Below are 23,693 nucleotides of genomic sequence, written 5' to 3' on the forward strand. Positions count from 1 at the left end.
CGACCCGAAGCTCCCGCTCCTGGGTCTTTTGCTCATCTTTTAGCCCTTCAATTGCCTGTAATATCGGGGCCAACAGCTCCTTCTTCATCTCCTTTTTAAGCTCTTCCACGCAGCGTTTCAAAAACTCGTGTTGTTCAGGGCCCCATATTAAACAGCCACCTTCCGACGCCATCTTGGTTTTTGCTTGCCTTCCTTGCCACTTCTCTAAAGGATCCACCGCAATCCGGCCACTTTCCTCTCCTTTTTCCATCCGTATCCAGGGGGGATTCCCTTCTGGTTTACCGCACAGTGCTTTTAGCCGTTAAAATTGCCGTTGGGGCTCTTATTAAGAGCCCAAAAGTCCGTTCCACCGGGAGCTGCCGAAACGTGCGACTTAGCTGGTCATCGCCGCACCCGGAAGTCTCGTCACTGCCTGTATTGACAGACATCTTTAATTCTTCCTCATACAAAAGGAAACTTATACTATCAAACTCATTAAAAAAGATAAATTTAAAGTGATGGAAGAGTCTTGGGAATTCAGTTAAATGGATAGCACTTTCAGAGACACAATACCAACTTTCATTCATGTAGCTCCTTTAACATAGTAAAACGGCCCAACACACTTCATTCTAGTGTTATCGAACAAATTTTCACACCAACTACAGGAGATATTTGAGCAGGCAACCAAAAGCTTGATCAAAGTTGGGCGGTCTTAAAAGGAGTAAAATGGCAAAGGTTTAGGAATTGAATTCAAGAGCTTATGACCTTCATGTCAATGGTGAGCAAACAAGAGATTTCAGAGGATTGTAAGAGATGGAGGAGGTTGCAAAGATAGGGAGGAGACAAGGCCACAGAACAATCGGTTAAAATAGAGACACAGCTCAACTAGAAGCCAGTGTAGGTCAGCAAGCACAGGGATGGATGGGTGAATGGGACTTGGGTGTGATCCAGGACATGCATAGCACTGTTTTGGATGAATCAAGTTTTAAGAAGATAAGAGGCTGGACAAGAGTAAATTTGAATAATCAAGCCTAAAGGAAGCAAAGACATGGATGAGAGTTTCACTAGCAGATGAGCTGAGGCAGGGATGGATCAGGCAATCTCGTAGTAGAAATGGGTGGTCTTAGTGATGATACGGATGTGGTCAGAAGTTCATTTTGTGGCCAAGTATGATACCAAAGTTGCAAGCAGGCTGGTTCATCCTCATTTAGCAGGAAGAGAGATGTTGATATGGATAGGAAACAGACTTTGTGGTGGAGATGTACCAATGGCTTTGGTCTTCCCAATACACAGTTGGAGTAAGTTTTTACTGGAGAATAGTGGCATAGTGGTAATGTCACTGGAATAGTAATCCAGAGGCCCAGGCTTCTGGGTTCAAATCTCATCATGGCAACTGATGGAATTTGAATTAATAAATCTAGAATATAAAGCTAGTCTCAAGTAATGGTGATAAGTAAAGGTGATCGTGGCAACTATCACTGAAAAACCCATCTGGTACATCACTTCTCTTTTAGAAAGGAAATCTGTCATCCTCACGGTCTGGTTTCCATGTGACTCCAGACCCATGGCAATGTGGTTGACATTTAACTGCCCTCAATTCAAGGGCAATCGATTCATGAAAGATCAAAAGGATAAAAAACCGACTTCCGGTTGCGGCGATGACCAGCTATGCCGCATGTTTCAGCACCTCCCGTTTCAACGGACTTTTGGGCTCTTATCGGGAGCCCCAACAGAAATGTTTTGCGGCCAAACCCAGTGTGAGGTGACAAAGGAAGGAGTCCCCCCGGGTGTGGATGGAAAGGAGCGACAGTAGTGGCCAGATTGCGGAGGATCCTTTGGAGCAGCGGCAGAGAAGAGAAGGGAGAAGCAAGATGGCGGCCAAGGGAGCCCAGGTGGTATGGGGCCCGGAACAGCAGGAGTTCCTCCGACGATGTGTGGAGGAGCTCAAGAAAGAGGTGCTGGCGCCGATGTTACTGGCAATCGAGGGACTAAAGGAAACACAAAAGGTCCAGGCGATGGAGCTCTGTGGAGTGAAGGCAAAGGCAGCCGAGAACGAAGACGAGATACAGGGCCTGGTGGTAAAAACGGAGACGCACGAGGCACTACATAAGAGGTGCATAGAAAGGCTGGAAGCCCTGGAGAACAGCCCGAGGAGGAAGAACCTACGGATTTTAGGTCTCCCCGAAGGAACAGAGGGAGCTGATGCTGGGGTGTATGTGAGTACGATGCTCCATACTCTAATGGGAGCTGAGGCCCCAACGGGCCCCTTGGAAGTGGAGGGAGCGTACCGGGTCCTCGTGAGAAGACCAAAGGCAGGGGAAACACCAAGAGCAATAGTGGTGAAGTTCCATCGCTACAGGGACAGGGAGATGGTCCTGAGCTGGGCTAAGAAGACACGGAGTAGCAAGTGGGAGAACGCGGTGATACGCGTGTATCAAGACTGGAGTGCGGAGGTGGCGAGAAAGAGGGAGAGCTTCAACCGGGCCAAGGCGGTGCTCCATAGGAAGAAAGTCAAATTTGGGATGCTGTAGCCGGCGAAATTGTGGGTCACACATCAGGGCAAACACCACTACTTCGAGACGGCGGAGGAGGCATGGACATTTATTCAGGAAGAGAAATTGCCCGGAGAGGGGTAGCGAGGTGGTGGCACAGAAATGTAAAGTGGGGAGAGGGGAGGGCTAATGTATAATAATGTTGGACGGGGAATTTTTCTCCCCCCGATGTGGGGGACATGAAGAAATGTGGGCGCCGGTGGAAAAGGGGACAGGGAAGGGGAACGAGGGAACTGCGCCATTAGGGGCGGGGCCGAGAGGAAGGCGCGGGTATTTTCCCGCGCTATGGAAACTATGGCGGGAAAAAGGGCGCAGGAAGGAAGGGAGCCTCACACGCAGGGAGGTCAAAGGATGAACGGGGCAAGCCGAGGTCAGCCAGAGTTAGCTGACTTCCGGAAGCAATATGGGGGGAGTAATCAGGCTAGAGGGGGATCTAAAGGGGGGGGGGGATTAACTGGGTTGCTGCTGCTGAGAGTAAGGGGGAGTTGATACGAGACAAGGTGGTCGGGACGGGAGGGCGCCGTCTGGGGGACAGACGGGTGCGAGAGACCTGGGTGAGGAGATGGTTTAAAAAAGGGGATGGCTAGTCGACGAGGGGGGGGGGGGGGGGGGTAAATGGCCCCCCAACCCGGCTGGTCACGTGGAATGTGAGGGGTTTAAATGGGCCGATTAAGAGGGCAAGGGTGTTTGCGCACTTAAAGAGACTGAAGGCGGACGTGGTTATGCTCCAGGAGACGCACCTGAAGTTGGCGGATCAGGTTAGACTAAGGAAAGGATGGTTGGGACAGGTATTCCACTCAGGGTTGGACGCGAAAAACAGAGGGGTGGCAATACTGGTGGAGCAACGTGTATCGTTCGAGGTTAAGACCATAGTGGTGGATAGTGTGGCCAGGTATGTGATGGTGAGTGGCAGATTGCAGGGTAAGGCGGTTGTGCTGGTGAACGTATATGCCCCGAACTGGGATGACGCGGTATTCATGAAGCAAATGCTGGGACGTATCACGGACCTGGAGGTGGGAAACTTGTTAATGGGGGGGGACGGGACTTTAACACAGTGCTTGACCCAGGGCTGGACCGGTCCAGATCCAGGACCGGGAGAAGGCCGGCAGCGGCCAAGGTGCTTAAGGGGTTCATGGAGCAAATGGGGGGGGGGAAAGAGTAGATCCGTGGAGATTCGCCAGACCGATGGGTAAAGAGTTTTCCTTTTTCTCCCACGTCCACAAGGTGTATTCCCAGATAGACTTTTTTGTTTTGGGAAGGGCACTGATCCCGAAAGTGGCAGGAACGGAGTACTCGGCCATAGCCGTTTCAGATCACGCCCCGCATCGCATTGGGTGGAGCTGGAACTAGGAGAGGAAAGGGCCCAGCGCCCACTCTGGCGATTAGACATGGGACTACTGGCGGACGAGGGGGTCTGCGGAAGGGTGAGGGGATGTATCGAAAGATACCTGGAGGTCAATGACGATGGGGAGGTCCAGGTGGGAGTAGTATGGGAAGCGCTGAAGGCGGTGGTTAGAGGAGAGCTAATTTCCATCAGAGCCCACAAGGGGAAACAAGAGGGTAAAGAAAGAGAGAGATTAGTAGGGGAAATTGAGAGGGTGGATAGGAAGTATGCGGAGGCCCCAGACGAAGGGCTATACAGGGAAAGACGAAGATTACAGACGGCGTTTGACCTGCTGACCACGGGAAAGGCAGAGGCACAGTGGAGGAAGGCACAGGGGATACAATATGACTATGGGGAAAAGGCGAGCCAGCTGCTGGCCCAACAACTTCGGAAGAGGGGGGGCGGCGAGAGAGATTGGAGGATTTAGGGACGAAATGGGAAAGATGGAGCAGAGAGCAGGGAAAGTGAACGAGGTGTTCAAGACATTCTATGAGAGGCTGTACAAGTCCCAACTCCCGGAGGGGAAGAGGGAATGATACACTTTTTGGACCAGCTAGAGTTCCCGAGGATGGAGGGGCAGGAGGTGGCAGGTCTGGGGGCGCAGATTGAGGTGGATGAGGTGATCAAAGGAATCGGGAGCATGCAAGCAGGGAAGGCCCCGGGACCAGATGGGTTCCCGGTGGAATTTTATAGGAAATATATGGACCTGTTGGCCCCGCTTTTGGCGAGAACCTTTAATGAGGCTAAGGAAAGGGGACATTACCCCCGACAATGTCGGAGGCGACGATATCGCTAATCCTGAAACGAGACAAAGACCCGCTGCAGTGCGGGTCATACAGGCCCATCTCCCTCCTAAACGTAGACGCCAAACTGCTGGCCAAAGTGATGGCAACAAGGATAGAGGATTGTGTCCCAGGGGTGGTACATGACGACCTGACAGGGTTTGTTAAGGGGAGACAATTGAATGCCAATGTACGAAGGTTGCTGGGGGTGATGATGATGCCCCCACCGGAGGGGGAGGCAGAGATAGTGGTGGCGATGGATGCAGAGAAGGCATTAGATAGGGTGGAGTGGGCCTATTTGTGGGAGGTGCTGAAGAGATTTGGGTTCGGGGAGGGGTTCATTAGATGGGTTAGACTCTTGTACGCGGCCCCGGTGGCAAGCGTCGTTACAAACAGGCAAAGATCGGGATACTTTCAATTACATAGGGGTACATGACAAAGGTGCCCCCTGTCCCCGTTACTGTTCGCGTTGACAATTGAACCATTGGCTATAGCACTGAGGGACTCTAAGAAGTGGAGGGGGTGCTTAGAGGGGGAGAGGAACATCGAGTGTCACTATATGCAGACGGTTTGCTGCAATATGTGACGGACCCGGTAGAGGGGATGCCAGAGGTAATGCAGATACTCAGGGAGTTTGGAGAGTTCTCGGGATACAAATTAAACATGGGAAAGAGTGAACTTTTTGTGATGCACCCTGGGGAACAGGGCAGGGGGATAGATGCTCTGCCGCTGAGGAGAGTAGCAAGGAATTTTCGATACCTGGGGATTCAGGTGGCCAGGAACTGGGGAACCCTACATAAACTTAACCTGACGCGACGGTGGAGGACTTTAAGAGGTGGGATATGGTGCCCCTGTCATTGGCGGGCAGAGTACAGGCGGTTAAAATGGTGGTCCTCCCGTGGTTTCTTTTCGTGTTTCAGTGCCTCCCCACCCTGATTACAAAGGCCTTCTTCAAAAAAATAGACAGGAGCGTTGTGAGCTTTGTGTGGGCGGGAAAGACCCCGAGGGTAAAGAGGGGGTTCCTGCAGCGCAGTAGGGACAGAGGGGGATTGGCACTGCCAAGTCTGAGTGACTACTATTGGGCCGCCAATGTGTCGATGGTCTGTAAGTGGATGAGGGAAGAAGAAGGTGTGGCTTGGAAAAGGTTGGAGACAGCGTCCTGTAAGGGAACGAGCCTAAAAGCGCTGGCGACGGCGCCACTACCGTTCTCCCCGAAAAGGTACACCACAAACCCAATGGTGGTGGCGACCTTGAAGATCTGGGGGCAGTGAAGACGACATAGGGGAGTGACGAGTGCCTCAGTGTGGTCCCCGATAAGGAATAACCACAGGTTCGTCCCGGGGAGGATAGATGGGGGATTTCAATGTTGGCAGCGAGCAGGAATTAGGAAGCTGAAGGACCTGTTTGTGGACGGGACGTTTGCGAGTTTGGAAGAAAAATATAAGTTGCCACCAGGGAATGCTTTCCGATACATGCAAGTGAGGGCATTTACGAGGCAACAGGTGAGGGAATTTCCGCGGTTCCCGACGCAAGGGGTCCAGGATAGAGTGATTTTGGGGGCATGGGTTGGAGAAGGTAAAGTGTCCGAAATATACAGGGAGATGAGAGATGAGGGGGAGGCGTTGGTAGAGGAGCTGAAGGGAAAATGGGAAGAGGAGCTGGGGGAAGAGATTGAGGGGGGGCTGTGGGCAGATGCCCTAAGTAGGGTAAATTCCTCGTCCTCGTGTGCCAGGCTTAGCCTGATTCAATTTAAGGTTCTACACAGAGCGCATATGACGGGAGCAAGACTGAGCAGGTTTTTTGGGGTGGAGGACAGGTGTGGGAGGTGCTCGGGAAGCTCGGCGAATCACACTCACATGTTCTGGTCGTGTCCGGCACTGCATGAGTTCTGGGAGGGTGTGGCAAGAGTAATCTCAAAGGTGGTGGGGGTCCGGGTCAAACCAAGCTGGGGGTTGGCTATATTTGGGGTTGCAGAAGAGCCGGGAGTGCAGGAGGCGAAAGAGGCCGACGTCTTGGCCTTTGCGCCCCTAGTAGCCCGGTGAAGGATTCTACTTATGTGGAAAGAAGCGAAGCCCCTGGGTGTGGAGGCCTGGATAAACAACATGGCAGGGTTCATAAGACTGGAACGAATAAAATATGCGTTAAGAGGATCGGCTCAGGGGTTCACCAGGCGGTGGCAACCGTTCCTTGACTATCTCGCGGAACGATAATGGAAAAACAGAAAAGACAGCGGCAGCAATCCCAGGGGGGGGGGGGGGATTATTCCGTGTTCTTGCTTTTTCTTAGTTAGTTGTTGATATTTGCTTTTTGTTTATTTCTTTTTCCATCTGTTGCTAGTTTAATATATTATTTAAATAATGTTTAATGTATATTCCTTTATTAAGTTGTAAAAACGGAAAATCTTTGTTTGAAAAACTTCAATAAAATATATATTTTTTTAAAAAAGGATAAAATCATGTGTTGAATGTCGAAGAAGCAGTGTGACAATTTAGAGATCGAGAGATAGAGCTGGGTATTCTCAAATTGACATTGTATTTTCGGATGATGTTGGCAAGGGTCACGTATAAATGAGAAATAAGAGGGGCCAAGTATAGACCTTTGGGGTCAAAGGTAATGATCGTAGGAGAAGCCACTGCTGGTGATACTCTGGGTGTGATTGAACAAACAAGAATGAAATCAGGCTGGTCCTGTTGCATCTAGCTGGACACAAGAGGATGGTGTAGTCAATATCAAAAGTTTCAAACAAGTCAAGAAGGGCGAGGAGGGATAGCTTACCATTGACACAGTCACATAGAATGCCAGTTGCGATTTTGGCAAAGGTAGTTTCTGTACACAAGCATGGGCACAAACCAGATTGCAGAGATTCGAACATGGAGTTCAGGAAAAAATAGGCAGGGTTTTGGGAGGCAACAGCAGTTTCACGGAGAGAAAAGGGTGGACAGGAGTTTGCAAAGACGGGGTGAGAAGACGAGTTGAGTTCAAGGTTGTTTATTTGAGGAGGGGGCAATGATGGTACAAATGAAGAAAAATGAGGTATTTGAGCAAAGATGACTATTAAAAATATCAGCTAACATAGGGACCAGAGAAAGAAATTGGGTGCTCACCAGGTTAGTAGGTACAGAATTGTGGGAGCAGGTGGGGGGCTTCATGAACAAGATTAACTTCTGAGAGGATGATCAGAAAGGAGAGAAAGATGCAAGTTCAGGACTAGAGCAGGGAGTAACCTTAGTAGGAATAGATAACCTTACAGAATAGGTAATTGTAAAATTGTAATGGTAACAAAATCAATTTGTGGTTTTCTCAGCGCAATACCAACTTGCATTTATATAGCACCTCTTACATAGCAAAATGTTCCCATGGTGCTTCACCGCAATCTTATCAAACAAAAACAGAGATGTCAAGAGCATTGAAAGATCACAGAGATCTAGGAACATTATAGGACGAGAGAAGTGATCGGGAGGGGAGGAGTTGGGAAACAACAATGATAATTTTAAAATCGAGGCTTTGCCAGTCTTGAGCCAATGTTGGTCAATGAGCACAGCGATGATAGGTGAACAGCATCCAGACAGAGCAAGTTAGGATATTAGACTTTTGGGTGAGCTCATGTTTATGGAGGGTGAATGTTGGGAGGCAGGCCAGGCGTGCACTAGGTAACAGCAGTAAGGCACACAATTTCTAGTCCCGTCTAACTGGTTTGACAACCTACATCCAGGACTTTAGTGGCCAGTTGCAAAGCAAATGTTCTCCATGACTATGAGTCAACCTGACTTGCCTTCAGAATATTAGCCTCTCAGCCAACTTCAGCAAGCACTTCACACCAGGAATTATTCAGAGACACATTCCAGTTATTCAGGAACACACTGCACACACAAGAATGTTCTGTAGCATATTTACATTTTCCCCAAAAGAAGATTGTACAACCGAATCAATTTTAAGTAACATAATTTTCATCTTTTTACTTTATGAAGTGAAAAGAGGATCAAAACAAAAACGGGTTGACATAGAATCTTGAAATTTGTGCTTTGGAAAATAACAAGGAAGCATTACTAACTTTTTGAATCTAAACGTAAAACAGGATGGGTAAGCTTGAGGGGATACTCACTTTGAATTTCTGGCTTCAAAATACACATGACCTTGCTTTGTGCAGTGATAGTGCATTGCAGAATTTCAAACATGCAAAGCACAAAAGCTGAAGTCATCATCCTTACATCTGAAGGGTTGCACAGTGGTGCAGCGGTTAGCACTGCTGCCTCAAGGGGGGGGGGGGGGGGGTGGAAGGGGGAAAATCTGTACAGACTGCATAGTTGTTTGTTCGCTGTAACTTAGGTTTGTAATCAAATCGTTTTTTTAAAAAAAGCACTGCTGCCTCACGTCGCCGAAGACCAGGGTTCAATCCCGGCCCCGGGTCAGTGTGTGTGTGGAGTTTGCACATTCTCCCAGTGTCTGCGTGGGTCTCACCCCCACAACCCAAAACGATGTGCATGGTAGGTGAATTGGGCATGATAAATTGCCCCTTAATTGGAAAAAATGTGTTTTTTTTTTAATAAATAATTTTTAAAACATAATTTTTTAAAAATCAACCTTTCATCTGCAATGAAACTATTCCCCATGAGGGAATTTATTCCAGCCATACAGATTTTACCCGACTTCCAGCTTTAAATCAAAACGATTTTAAGGCAAAACTGCAATTAGAACTTCATCATATATATATAATATATATATATATATATAGTAATTTTTAACAACAGATGAATTTCCTGTTTGACGTGTCTTTCATTTATTTAAAATACTAACTGAAGAACAACAATCTTGCTTTTCAATATACATAACATTGCTGAGTTTAAATTATACACTTCTCATGGTCCTTTCATCAAACAAAAGCTAGTAGTTACTATACGTGATGTTCTTTTCATTGAACAAAGGTTGGTACTTAGATAGGTTCAGAACTACATTAGCACCAGAAAGGTTAGCGTGATCACTGACAGTACAAGCTACTTTTATTTGAAGAAAGTTATCACAATGAAGGTATATTTCTTTCGATCCTCATGACCTTCTCTTTCCTATACACCCCCACCTCCTGGCAATTGCAACATTGCCAACAAATATTTTCATGGCCTCCTTGTTAAAAACAACAAGCATGTGGCAGGAATGCTGAGAAAGTGCACGACAGTGGGAATAAAATCAAGGATACAAACAGACTTTAGACAGGGAGAAGAAAAGGGGAATTGCAAGGCTAAACAAAATAAAAATCCATGTACAAATTTAATTCTCATACAGGCAAATAGAATGCTTACATTATGAATGCTTACATTATGCAGTGTCTCATGGCCATACACTTGGTTTTATTTATTGAAAAGGCTTTCAAAACAGGTTTTTTTTAAAGTATAGTTCCATACAAATATCAGAATCTGAGGCAGTAAAAATAAAATTCACCCACAGACACGACCAGACCTGCTGAGCTTTGCCAGCATTTTCTATTTTTATTTCAAAGCTCCAGCATCCACTGCATTTTGCTTTCACATAATAAATCTTGGGTTATTTTTTTCTGCAATAATTTTTACAATGAAACGATGTTCGATTACAAAAACTACTAACATGGTTACGGTTTACGATCACAGTAGACAATCTCAAGATCTTTTTGTGGTAGTAACAATGCAACAACTACAGATTTCCAGCTAGTCTTCCCTTTTACAACTTCTCCTGAGCTTTGAATAATTGGTTTTGGGCACCATTCTACCAACTTCACGGGAAACAGATGAACACCATCATGCCAACTGCTATTTAGCCAAATACAAAATGCTAGACAGAAATGCTGCATCAACTAATATGTAACTTGTCGAATCACAAAATTGTCACATAAATCTGTGAAGGTCATTCAACAATGCACTGGAACACTTCCAGATTTTTATAAACAAAACTATCTCATATAAAGTTCCATACAGGAAATGGACACATATGCCCCAATTTCTTTTTTAAAAAGGTCTCAAAAATTCATAAGGCATTTTGAGCTTTGCCACCAATTATTCTGAACTCTCTCAATTAGGTTAAACCTTGTAACACTGCTCAGGTGTCCACATACAACTATGATATCAGCAGACTGAACATAAATGTTATTTGAAAATTATTTTCTGATAGTGAAACACAAAAGTGTGTCATTGGCCAAACATCAGCTGGCGCTTGTGCCACAGAATACTATTCAGTCCTTGAAGACCATATTTGCCACCATGTTCTCCCAAGCATTTTCCCTTGCCCCATTTGGCATTTCCACTTGGAAATCCTCATCCTTAAGCGATTTTCTTTTTATTTCAAAAATATACTTTATTTATTAAATTTCTGGAAGAACATTAAAAACATTTCAAAATGGCCACCACAGTGCAAGACTATTCAGGTTCTCTACATACACGTCTGCACTCTTGAGATGCAAACATGTTAGAGAAACCCATTGCGCCTCTGCGGTGGCCGCCCCAAGCTTTAGTGCATCCCTCAGCACATAGTCCAGGGCCTTGGAATGTGCCAATCTGTAACACTCGGTCAGGGACAACTCTTTATACTGGAAGACCAACAAGTTTCGGACAGACCAAAGAACGTCTTTCACCGAGTTGATGATCCTCCAGCAATAGCCGATGCTCGTCTCTGTGGGCGTCCCTGGGAACAGCCCGTGCACAGAGCACAGAGTCCTGCAGCACGCAGTTGCTTGGGTCAAACCTCAACAAAAAACACCTCATCTCTCTCCAGACATCCTTTGCAAAGGCACATTCCATAAAGCGGTGGACAGGAGTCTCTTCCCCACCAGTCACCTGAAGGACAACATGAGGATGGGGTGAGATTCCGGGCGTGGGGGAAGGATCTGACAGGGAGGACATTTCTCACCACCAACCAAGATAGGTGTCGGTGCTTGTTTGAAAGTTCTGGTTGATGAAGCATTCTGCCAAATGACGGTGACAGTTTGCCAGGGTACCATCTCACAGGATCCACCATCCTCTTTTCCCAAAGGGTCTCTACGATGTTACGTGCAGACCACTGCTTGATGGACTTGCAGTCAAAAGGGGTTTCGCTACATGAGTTTTTTCACAAGGGACAGGTGGTACAGCACGGTCTAACTACTTGGAATGTCCCAGGGCAACGTGGCCAGACCCATCCTTCTCAACACTGGGGACAGGTAGAACCTCAGCATGCAGTGACTGTACACTTGGGTGTACCAAGGATCTACACACAGCTTGATGCGGCCACACACAGAGGTGGCCATCAGGATTACAGCGATGTTGCCACCCATCCTTATCGAGAGATTTGTACATCATGTCCCTTCGAACGTAGTCCATTTTTGACCCCCAGATGAAGCTGAAAATGGCTTAGGTAATCACCACAGCGCAGGAGTGAGGAATGGACCAGACCTGCATCATGTACAGCAACACCGAGTGTGCATCGCACCGGGACCATGTTCTTACTCACAATGGAGGGGAAGCGGTCCTCCCACGTACCCAGTTTTTGGTTAATTATACCTTCTTGCTCCTTTCAATTTCTATTGCATGCCTTGGTCCCTCCGAACCATACCCCCAGCTCCTTCAGGCCATGAAGGGGACAAGGGATCGGTCAGCCTCGATCCCAAAGAACATGACTTCACTCTTGCCACAGTTTACCTTGGCACCCTAGACCAGTTCGAACTGGTCGCAGATGTTGATCAGTCTGTGCACCAACAGCAGCTCTGAGCAGAAGATAGTGACGTAATCCATGTACAGGGAGGCATTGACTCGAGTTCTCCACTGCCAGGGATCGTCACTCCTCTTATTTCCTCATCCTCCCTGATTGACTCAGTAAAGGGTTCTATACAACACACAAACAGGACGGGAGTTCAAACCTGTACCTCATTTCCATTCTTAATTCACGCCCCTGAACCCTTCCCTCTATATACATCTCCTATCCATATTCATGGCTACCCCATCAGCAATAACTACAATCATGGTCATGGCCACCTCCAACCACTACCATGCATCTTTCAACACAATCATCCCTCACCTGCTTTCAACCCCTTTCCTTTGCAGGTTTCTGGAAACATCTCCCCCTGCCCCAAACTAAATTATTTACAACCACACTTTCAAACATCCAATTGCCTATTCTTTAGATTCCTATTTGCCACCATTATCCAGCTACAGAACATGAATACTCCCTCAACTCCACTTTTATTGCCCTTGCTCTCCCCGATTCTTATTATTTCTTTGTATATCCTAATGTACACTTTAAGCCCAAGATTGCCAACTTGGGTGCAATGGGCCCACAACTAGTTTTAGTCATTCATCAGCTGACAACCACATTATGCGCCATTAACTTCACAACCTTTACAAACCAAACAATTCCACCACCAAAGGGTCATCCTGGAAGGCAACAAAAGTGCCTTATTTTCTCCACTGCCAACTATCGACTTAATTGTATGTCCCTGCTCAAAGTTCCTGGAGTTTGCCATCAAGGTCAATGCCATTGATTTAGCTACTGCGGCTGATTCGCCCTTCACTTACACTTTTCTATGAATTCAAGCAATCCCCTTGCCCCTGGCTTGGACCCATGTCTTTCTCTAGTTTCTTTCCCATTTGTCCTAGGCCCTTACAGGGTTCACCTCAACAAGCACACACCAGCTCGCCCAACCCACCCCACCAAATGTGACCACAGGAATACATAGATTACATAGAACATACAGTGCAGAAGGAGGCCATTCGGCCCATCGAGTCTGCACCGACCCACATTAATCCCTCACTTCCACCTTATCCCCGCAACCCAATAACCCCTCCCAACCCTTATGGACACTACGGGTAATTTAGCATGGCCAATCCACCTAACCTTTTAATCTACATTTTGTAGATTAAAAACCTAATGCTTATGTGTAGGTTCAGATATAACCAATGGATTTATATGGTGTCCTTAGTGCAAGAACATATAAACAGAAGAAACAGGGGCTAGAAGGGGTCCATTTGGCCCTTTGAACTTCCTCAGACATTCCATAAGATCATGGCTAATCTTCCACCTCAACTCCACCTTCCCACAGTCACATATCCCCGGAATCTCTAATATCCAAAAATATGTAAATATCGGACTCAAATATGTATTTGCAGCTTCCTGGGGCAGAGAATGTCAAAATTCACCCTTTGAATGAAGAAATTTATTTCAGCACTAAATTATCAACTCCTCGAACGGAGATTGGGACATCTAGTCCTCATCTTCCAGCCAGGGGAAAACAGCCTCTCAATGTCAACCTTGTCAAGTCCCTTAAGAATTGTAATTATTTCAAAGAGATCCCTAACCCTAACCTCTCTTTCTTCTAACCTCCTGAAAATATAGATCTGGTCAACTCAATCTCTCCACACAGGACAAACTCCTCTTCCTGGAATTAGTCTCATAAACTTCTGTTGCATTCCCTCGAAGTACATCCTTCCCTCTTAATTATTCAACTATCTAACAGATTTATCGAACTTTTCAGCTATCTGTGTTGAACATAGAACGATACAGCGCAGTACAGGCCCTTCGGCCCACGATGTTGCACCGACATGGGAAGTCAAAAAACAAAAGCCATCTAACCTACACAATGCCATTATCATCCATATGCTTATCCAATAAACTTTTAAACGCCCTCAATGTTGACGAGTTCACTACTGTTGCAGGTAGGGCATTCCACAGCCTCACCACTCTTTGCGTAAAGAACCTACCTCTGACCTCTGTCCTATATCTATTAGCCCTCAGTTTAAGGCTATGTCCCCTCGTGCTAGCCATTTCCATCCGCGGGAGAAGGCTCTCACTGTCCACCCTATCTAACCCCCTGATCATTTTGTATACCTCTATTAAGTCTCCTCTTAACCTTCTTCTCTCTAACGAAAACAACCTCAAGTCCATCAGCCGTTCCTCAACATTTTCCTTCCATACCAGGCAACATCCTGGTAAATCTCCTCTGCACCCGCTCCAAAGCTTCCACGTCCTTCCTATAATGCGGTGACCAGAACTGTACGCAATACTCCAAATGCGGCCGTACCAGAGTTTTGTACGGCTGCAACATGACCTCATGACTCCGGAACTCAATCCCTCTACCAATAAAGGCCAACACTCCGTAGGCCTTCTTCACAACCCTATCAACCTGGGTGGCAACTTTCAGGGATCTATGTACATGGACACCTAGATCCCTCTGCTCATCCACACTTCCAAGAACTTTACCCACAGCTTATCCTAGCAGTGTTAGAGAATAAGATTTTGCACCCATTCATACAAACAAATATTAAGCCAATGACCAAATGCTTTACCAAAGTGGTAGATTTTAAGGAGTGTCTTAAAAGGAAAGAGAGGCAAGTGAGGAGGAGGGATTTAGGAGACAAATTTCCAAACCTTAGGTCTTGGGAGCCGATGGTAAAGTTATCAATGGTGGAATGATTAAAATCAAGGGTCACAGATACATATTAGTGAATTTACCATGACGTTACCCATGTAAATCAGAAAAAGACAAGACTGTTCCATGGCATGATGAGCGGAGACACGAGCACTGCCTACGGATGCTGGAATAATGCCCAGCGAACAAGGTGTCAACCCATCCCATTTATTGTGGAAAAGGCTCTTCAGCCTTGGTTACAGCCCACATAGGAAAATGTACATCGCCGATAATTCTCAGTGCTTGATAGGGAGGTTTCTCCTGGTTTGGGGCTCTAGAATCAGGAGAAACAGTCTCAAAATAAGGGGTAGGCCAATTAGAACTAAGGAGGAATTTCTTCACTCAAGAGTGATGAATCTTTGAAAATTTCTACCTAAACATCGGTGAATGTTCAAGTCATTGAATATATTCAGGACAGAGATTGATAGATTTCTACTTTTTAAAATAAATTTAGAGTTTATGTTGGTAACTCCAAGCAATGGCTTTGCGCCTCCTGATATTCAATTGAAGGAAAGCTTGGCTAATTTGTTGCATGACAAATTAGATAGTGTTTTTTTTTCTTATAGAGTACCTAATTCATTTTTTCCAATTAAGGGGCAATTTAGCGTGGCCAATCCACCTAACCTGCACATCTTTGGGTTGTGGGGCGAAACCCACGCAGACACGGGGAGAATGTGCAAACTCCACATGGACAGCGACCCAGAGCCGGGATCGAACCTGGGACCTCGGCGCCGTGAGACAGCAGCACTAACCACTGTGCCACAGTGCTGCCCGATAGATTTCTACTTAAAGATACTAAGGGATATGGGGGATAAACATGGTAGTTGAATGCCTGAGCAGGTTCAAGGGGCCAAATTACCTACTTCGACGTCACATTTTCTAATGAAGATAAAAAGCACGAGAATGGAAACAAAAACCACAACATCTACTCTTCCCCGATAAGTGGATCAAGAATCTCACATGTGGAACTTTCATTAGGAATTATCGCGGGGCAAAAATAGCTAACAAAAACACCATGATCATCTTCCTATTGTATTTGAGCAATGCCATTCAAAAAATTCCTATTGGCCTGTTGCGCATTAGTTGCTTCCAATCGGTCTCAAAATAGATGCAACAACAAATTAACATCACACGGCAATTTCTGCTGATTATAAGATTTTCTTCAGTCAAAATATAGAGTATCAAATGGAAGAAATATAAATTGGGAGGAAAGAGGTCAACCCGACATGTGTTTTAAAGAAATACATCCTGTGGAAATCCAAGTAATTGTCGGTGTACAGGCACATCGGTTAAATGGCCGCCTTCTATGTTGTATTATTCTGTGCTTATAAACTGATAGTTTTAGCATAAATGACCGGATATAAATATGTAAATAGTATGTTGCTGTCTCCAGATTGATATCACATGTGACTTACAAGCTGCAGATATAACACTGCAGTGTGGAAGACACTACATAAAAAACATACTTTAAAAAACGAACCCGAGAGGAAGACCATTGGAAATCAAATGGTGAAAATGAAGAACTGCTAAAAAGTAATAGTAATATAACTACACTGAAGGTTGAGGTTGCTACTGTTATAGAATTAAACTGTCAGGAGTCATGTGCACTAAACTTGGTTGCAGTGAGAAACATTATAGACAGAGACTGGGATGTAGCTCATTTTATAAATGCTGCGCCTAGATAATTCACTGGCTGAATCATTTCACCTCTGCCCTATTCAGTTGCATTGCCATATAATTCAGAACCAACAGAGCGAATATTTGCCTAATTTTAATAATCATAGGAACAGCATTGTTTATGGGCTTCGAAGTGTGGAACATAGAATGACAGATGGTCACCATGCAAAAGCACGTCGCTTGAAAGACTGGATATGTTTAAGTCACTGACCATTTTGGACCCTGCGTTTTTAAGCACATTTCGAAGTACCATAATCCTGGTTACCTATTTGCACACGTCAAACCATATGCTGTTTTTAAAAACAAAAATTGAATCAAGTGCTTTAAATCAACAACCAAAAAACTGGTATAGAACAAATACACACACGCACAATAAGAAAGAGCTTGATACAAAATTCAGCCTTCGATAGTCAAACCTGCCACCTGCTCTCCATTAAAAGTTCTCAGGAGGGCATGGAGCAACTATACCTCAGGGGAGAGGAAACAGACACTCTGCAAAGCAATGACAACCACATGGATTATGCCCAGATTCCAAACAGAAGAATGAAGCAGTATTATTCAGACAAGGCTATTTAGTTGCAGAATTCTAAAACACAATATGGAGTATCAGCTAAGATTTTAATGAAGATCTTTCGCAGTCCAGTTAAAAAGAACAGATTATGACTGTTCTAGTTCTCACAACACACAGATGAAGTGAATTCCTGGGCGGATGGTGAAAAATGAAAACCCAATTCTATTTCCCACATGAACTATTTTACAATATCATACAATAAGCCATGCGGAAGATCCAAAAGTATGAATCTGCGAGAGCTTGGCTGAAATCTTACCCTTCATTACCTTGGGCAGTATAATTTACGAGATATTACAAATGACTCTTAGAATTTAAGACGGGAGGATTTTTTGACTGCAGAAACTTTTGAGATTTTCTGTTGCACTGCAAGTCAGTTCAAAGAGTTGCTAAAACAGGAACCATTCAGTAAGTGTAAAATTTTTGATTACAAAAAAATAACTTCTGTTTCAAATGATATTTGAAAGAGGGTCACAAAAACAGCTTGCTTGGAAATCCCCGAATAAAGCTGGTTGTGGTTTTTTTGCCTGGATCAGAATTTACCAATTAGTCACATAGGCTTGAAAAATGTCAGATCTCATGGCAGTTTTCATGAAACTAATTATTCCGCTTTAGTTTGGCAAGTTTCCTTAAATTAGCTATTTAGTATACTACAGCTACAGCCATGAGGACCAACAAATTATTAAGGATCAGCACAATTCACATGACTAGTGCAAAGCCACAATTTCATAACCTTTAGAGTTATAAACTGATAGTTTTAGCATAAATGACCGGATATAAATATGTAAATAGTATGTTGCTGTCTCCAGATTGACAGGCCATTCTGCATATCGAGTCTGCACCGGCCCTTGGAAAGAGCACCCTACCCAAGCCCATGCCTCCTCCACCCCATCCCCTTAACTCAGTACTCCCAATTAACCTTTTTGGAAACTAAGGGCAATTTAGCATGGCCAATCCACCTAACCCGCACATCTTTGGACTGTGGGAGGAAACTGGAGCACCCGGAGGAAACTCACGCAGACACGGGGAGAACGTGCAGACGCCACACAGATATTGACCCAAGCCGGGAATCGAATCTGGGACCCTGGTGCTGTGAAGCAACTGTGCTAACCACTGTGCTACCGTGCTACCCTCAAATTGCCAACAAAGATTACACAAGGTTGAGATAAAATAAATAAAAATGATGTGCCGAAAAGCCTACTTTACAAATGAAAAGAGTGAACAAAAGATTATTTATCCAACCTTTACAACGTTAAGTGATATGTCAAGTAGCATCATCTCAATAAAGGTCCACATACCAAATTTAGCAGCAATTTCACAACATTAATTCATAGTCACACATCATGACAATTAAACAGTATCACTGCATAACCACCAGCCTTCTTTCACTATTGAAGCGCAAAGCTGAATCATAGCACTGCAGGTTTCTGGTCGGGGGAAGGTGGTCAGGGGCACCAGACTAGGAGGTTAATTATCTAGATATGAATGCGGGGGGTATGATCAGTAAATTCACAGACGATGTGAAAATTGGTGGTGTGGTGAATAGTGAGGAGGTAAGCCTTACATTACAGGATGATATCAACGGGCTGGTCAGTTGGGCAGAACAGGGGCAAATGGAATTTAACCCTGAAACGGGTGAGGTGATGCATTTTGGGAGGACTAACAATGAACATTAGAACGCTAGGAAGTACAGAAGACCTGGGGGGCCTTTGGGTTCAAGTCCAAAGATCCCTGAATGCAGCAGGACAGGTAGATAAGGCCAAAGGCATATGGGACACTTGACTTTATTAGATGAGGTATAGAATATAAGAGCAGAGAGATTGCGATGGAGCTGTATAAAATGCTCATTAGGCCACAGCTGGAGTAGTGCACAGTTCTAGTTGCCACACCAAAAGAAGGATTTGATTGCACTAGAAAGGGTGCAGAGGAGATTCGCTAGGATGTTACCTGGGCTGGAGCATTTCAGCTATGAAGAGAGGTTGATTAGGCTGGGGTTGTTTTCCTTAGAGCAGAGAAGGCTGAGATGGGACCTGATCGAGCTGTACCAAATTATGAGGGATATAGATCAGAAAAACATTTCCCCTTAGTGGAGGGGCCAATAGCCAGGGGGCATAGATTTAAACTAAGGGACAGGAGATTTAGAGGGGATTTGAGGGAAAACTTTTTAAAGGGTGGTGGGAATCTGGAACTCACTATAAAAGGGTGGTAGAATCGTCAACATTTAAGAAGCATTTAGATGAATGCTTGAAATGCCATAGCATACAAAGCTACAGACCATGTGTTGGAAAATGGGACTACAACAGAGACACAATGGGCTGTAAAACTGACTCTGAGGTGGCTTTTGGTGGTCAGCCAGTGAAGAACAAATGGTAGCAGCAGATTTGTTTTGGCACGGTTTGGGGGTGGGGCAAGAAAGGAAGGTGGGGAACCTTAGGGAGGTCAGGAAGCCAGAAGGTTAAAAAGTTATGGTTGTCATATTTCAACCATTGCACATGGACTGCTTTGTCATTGCAGCTCGATGTCTTCACTGTAAATTATGGAAATACCAGAGGCACTGCTGCCTCACAGCGCCAGGAACCTGGATTCAATTCCAACCTTTGGTGACTGTGTGGAGTTTGCACATTCTCCCCATGTCTTCTTGGGTTTCCTCGAAGTTCTACGGTTTCATCCCAAAAATGAGCAGGAAATATGTAGGTTAGGTGACTGGCCATGCTAAATAGCCCTTCGTGTCCTGGGATGTGTTGGTTAGTTATAGCGATAGGGTGGGGAAGTGGCCTTGGGTGGAGTGTTCTTTCAGAGGGTTGGTGCAGACTCAATGGCCTCCTTCTGCACTGTAGGGATTCTATGATAACACATTACTGAACAGTGGGAAGTATCCATATCCGCTTAATCAAGATTTAAAACATGCCCCCTCCAGTCAAATTCCTCCCCTGATGGGCAGCAATTTGTTTTCTACAGTAGTCCCCAGGAGCACTGGTCATCCTTAAGTTTGCATATCAATCGCCAGCAAGTTATTCAATTGTGGCACACTTACAGCAGAGCCCAATACCCTACGCACACACCCTTCCAAACACAGTTTGCCATGTACCAAAACAGGAGTTGAAACATCAGGCTGATGAAAAGGCTCTCAGCTCCATACTGCTCATCCGGTTAAGTTCAGCTCCCTCAGGACAGACTGAACCACATTTGATCCAAGCAGCTATACTGCTGCACACCAAGCAAATTGTCAAAAACAATTCTCCATCTCACCTTCCTTTGGCAAATTAACTCGGGAGCAGTTTAAGGGTTTGTTCTGAGGGGGCATGTTTGCAGACTAAATGTCCCACCCCACACAGAATGGGAGCGTTTCCTTTTTAAAAAAAAATAAAGTTACATTGATAAACAGAGGATGCTAGGAATGACCTTTCCGCACAACCAACAATGGAATAGGATTTCCTGCAGTGTATCCTTCTGGGTCACATGCACAAACCCATCCTTCAACTATAATTCTCAAAACTAGATTTCATTTCATCTTTTGTCCACCACTCTCAAGACTGGAAAAGTACTAATGCCGTTTCACAAAAGGCACTGACTATCATGAAAATAAATATCTCGCTGAAGCAGCTTTATGATGGAGGTGGGGGAGGGAGAAGAGTTTGCATCATTCCCATCATAATATTAATACACGTAAAGACGTATTTTAATAGTTTATGACACCGGGCTGTGTGTTTGTGTGTGTCTGTCTATCAAGATAAAAGGGTTTCGCACCTTATCTTTCGGACAACGCTTTCATTAAAAGGTTTTTAACGAGCTGGCTTTAACCTACACAGCAAAAAAACCTAGTGTGGTGAGAAGACTTCTTACTGCAGCAAAAATATTGTATGAGCTTGTGTTCGATTTAAACATGTACTGAGTAAGCAAAATGTTAAATTTGGAGAGTCGCAATTAGTAAGAGTGTAGGAACAGGACATAGAAACACTCACTTCTCTATTATCAGTGTAGCAATGTCTCCCAGTGGGTTTACATAATTCAAAGAATAAATCCTAAAGATTTTACTTTTTAGGAGAAAAGAGCTGAGGAAGTGGTGTGTTTGTTAAAATAAATAAGGATGGAGGTCTCGCCTCAAATTCAACAGAGGTATTAGAGAATATACACACACACACCAGTTTATAATTCAATAAAACACCATCTGCAGCCGCCAAGGTTTGAAGAATGGACAGGGCCCAAAGTGACCCAGAGGCGCGCTAGGCCCCGAAGCATCCAGGCACCCAAATTAAAGTTGAATTTCCCCATCTGAGAGCAGAGTGGGGCCGGGCCGCGGGCCGACTCGAGCCCGATCCTCAACAGTCAAACTCAGCGCCAGCCGCCGGGGGGGGGGAGGGAATGGATGGGGGTGAGGGTGAGAGCCCCCTCCCCTAGTGGCGAGCCCCCTCCCCCAGTGGCACCCCCTTCCTCTCTCTTACCCGTACGCGATGGACATGAAGTGCATCAGCCACAGGATGACGAACAGGATCAGGCCGACAATGGAGAGACCCTGCAGAGCGAGTTCCAGCATCGCCATTCCACAGCACACCAGCTCCGCACTCTCCCTGGGTACAGTCAGTCTGATCCACTCCCTCTCTCTCGCTCGGTGCCGGTGCGGCTCTGACTCACTCAGTGTCACAGGATCCTTCTCCCCCCCTCTCCAGAGAAGACCCCGCCTCCTCCCCCTCCCCCCAGACCCCGCCTCCTCCCCCTCCCCCCAGACCCCGCCTCCTCCCCCTCCCCCCAGACCCCGCCTCCTCCCCCTCCCCCCAGACCCCGCCTCCCAGACCCTGCCTCCCAGACCCTGCCTCCTCCCCCTCCCCCTCCCCCAGCCCTTACCACCTCCCCCTCCCCCAGCCCTTACCTCCTCCCCCTCCCCCCCCCCCCAGTCTCTACCTCCTCCCCCAGCCTCTACCTCCTCCCCCTCCCACCCCGGCCCCTACCTCCTCCCCCTGGATTGGCCATGATAAATTGCCCCGTAGTGTCCAAAAAGGTTAGGTGGGTTTACAGGAATAGGGTGTTCTTACGAAGGGCTGGTGCAGACTTAATGGGCTGAATGGCCTTCTGCACTGTAAATTCTGTGATTCGCACCTACTAGGCACTTCTTTTGTTTCTTTATAAAATCATTAGCTATGCACCACAATCTTGTTAGTGTTATTTAATCTCCTATCCTCCAACCTATCGCAGATCTTTCCTTTTGTTTCTCTTCCCACCCATCACCTCCTTGACTTGGGGCGGCACGGTAGCACAGTGGTTAGCACTGTTGCTTCACAGCTCCAGAGTCCCAGGTTCAATTCCCAGCTTGGGTCACTGTCTGTGCGAAGTCTGCACGTTCTCCCTGTGCCTGCATGGGTTTCCTCTGGGTGTTCCGGTTTCCTCCCACAGTCCAAAGATGTGCAGGTTAGGTAGATTGGCCATGCTAAATTGCCCTTAGTGTCCAAAGAGGTTAGACTGGGTTAGGGGGATAGAATAGGGGTGAGGGCTTAAGTAGGGAGTTCTTTCCAAGCTCCGGTGCAGACTCGATAGGCTGAATGGCCTCCTTCTGCACTGTAAATTCTATGATTCTATAATAAAACATTACATTTCTAACCTGTTTCAGTTCTCACGAAAGGTCATTGATGGTTTCTCTCTCCACAGATGTTGTCTGACCCGATGAGCATTACCTGCATTTTCTTTTGTTCCAATCTATATGAAACAAGTAGATGGTGGGGTGGAGTGAAGGGAACACTCAATCCACATTCCTCACCAATCAAAACAAACCCAGAAACCTGTGAGTTATAATTTCCACAAACAAAAGAATGGAGGCACCAACTTTAAAAAGGGAAAATAAAAGCAAAATACTGTGGATGTTGGAAGTCTGAAATAAAAACAAAGTGCTGGAAATACTGCCTGCCATTCCCGCACCAGCCTCCCCGAACAGGCGCCGGAATGTGGCGACTAGGAGCTTTTCACAGTAACTTCATTGAAGCCTACTTGTGACAATAAGCGATTCTTCTTCTTCTGTGGCGAGACTTCACCCTCTTTTCCACAGATGCTGCCAGACCTGCTGAGTATTCTGCTTCCAGCAAAAAAATGCCAATCTCAGCAAAAGAAAATATAGCTGATCAAAGGGATCATCTCCACGGCAAAAGAGATTTGGCTGCTTAAAGGATAATCAGCTGCTCAAATAAGATCAGGATATCAGTCAGTGAACTCAGCATTACTGGATCAGCCTCTCAGGATTAAGGAATCTGGTATTCAGCAAAGAAAGCAGTTCCTCAACATTCAGAGAATTCAGCCTCTGAGCAATGGAATCCGCTGCTTAAATAGGAAGCCTATCTACATGTTAAATACATTGTCTTAGCAGAGT

At 45.8% G+C, this 23,693-nt stretch overlaps 1 protein-coding gene across 1 annotated transcript in view; it reads right to left on the reverse strand.

Annotated features, from left to right (window-relative positions):
• Positions 1–21,993, reverse strand: part of ugcg (UDP-glucose ceramide glucosyltransferase) — a 72,326-nt gene extending 50,333 nt beyond the window's left edge. Inside the window, exon 1 of the mRNA XM_072517316.1 lies at positions 21,784–21,993. Coding sequence (XP_072373417.1) covers positions 21,784–21,881 — 98 coding nt within the window. The 5' untranslated portion in view covers positions 21,882–21,993. The remainder of the gene's footprint in view (positions 1–21,783) is intronic.
• Positions 21,994–23,693: the final 1,700 nt, after the last annotated feature.

The sequence above is a fragment of the Scyliorhinus torazame genome, chromosome 9 (assembly GCF_047496885.1).
Source record: "Scyliorhinus torazame isolate Kashiwa2021f chromosome 9, sScyTor2.1, whole genome shotgun sequence".
Classification (NCBI taxonomy): domain Eukaryota; kingdom Metazoa; phylum Chordata; class Chondrichthyes; order Carcharhiniformes; family Scyliorhinidae; genus Scyliorhinus; species Scyliorhinus torazame.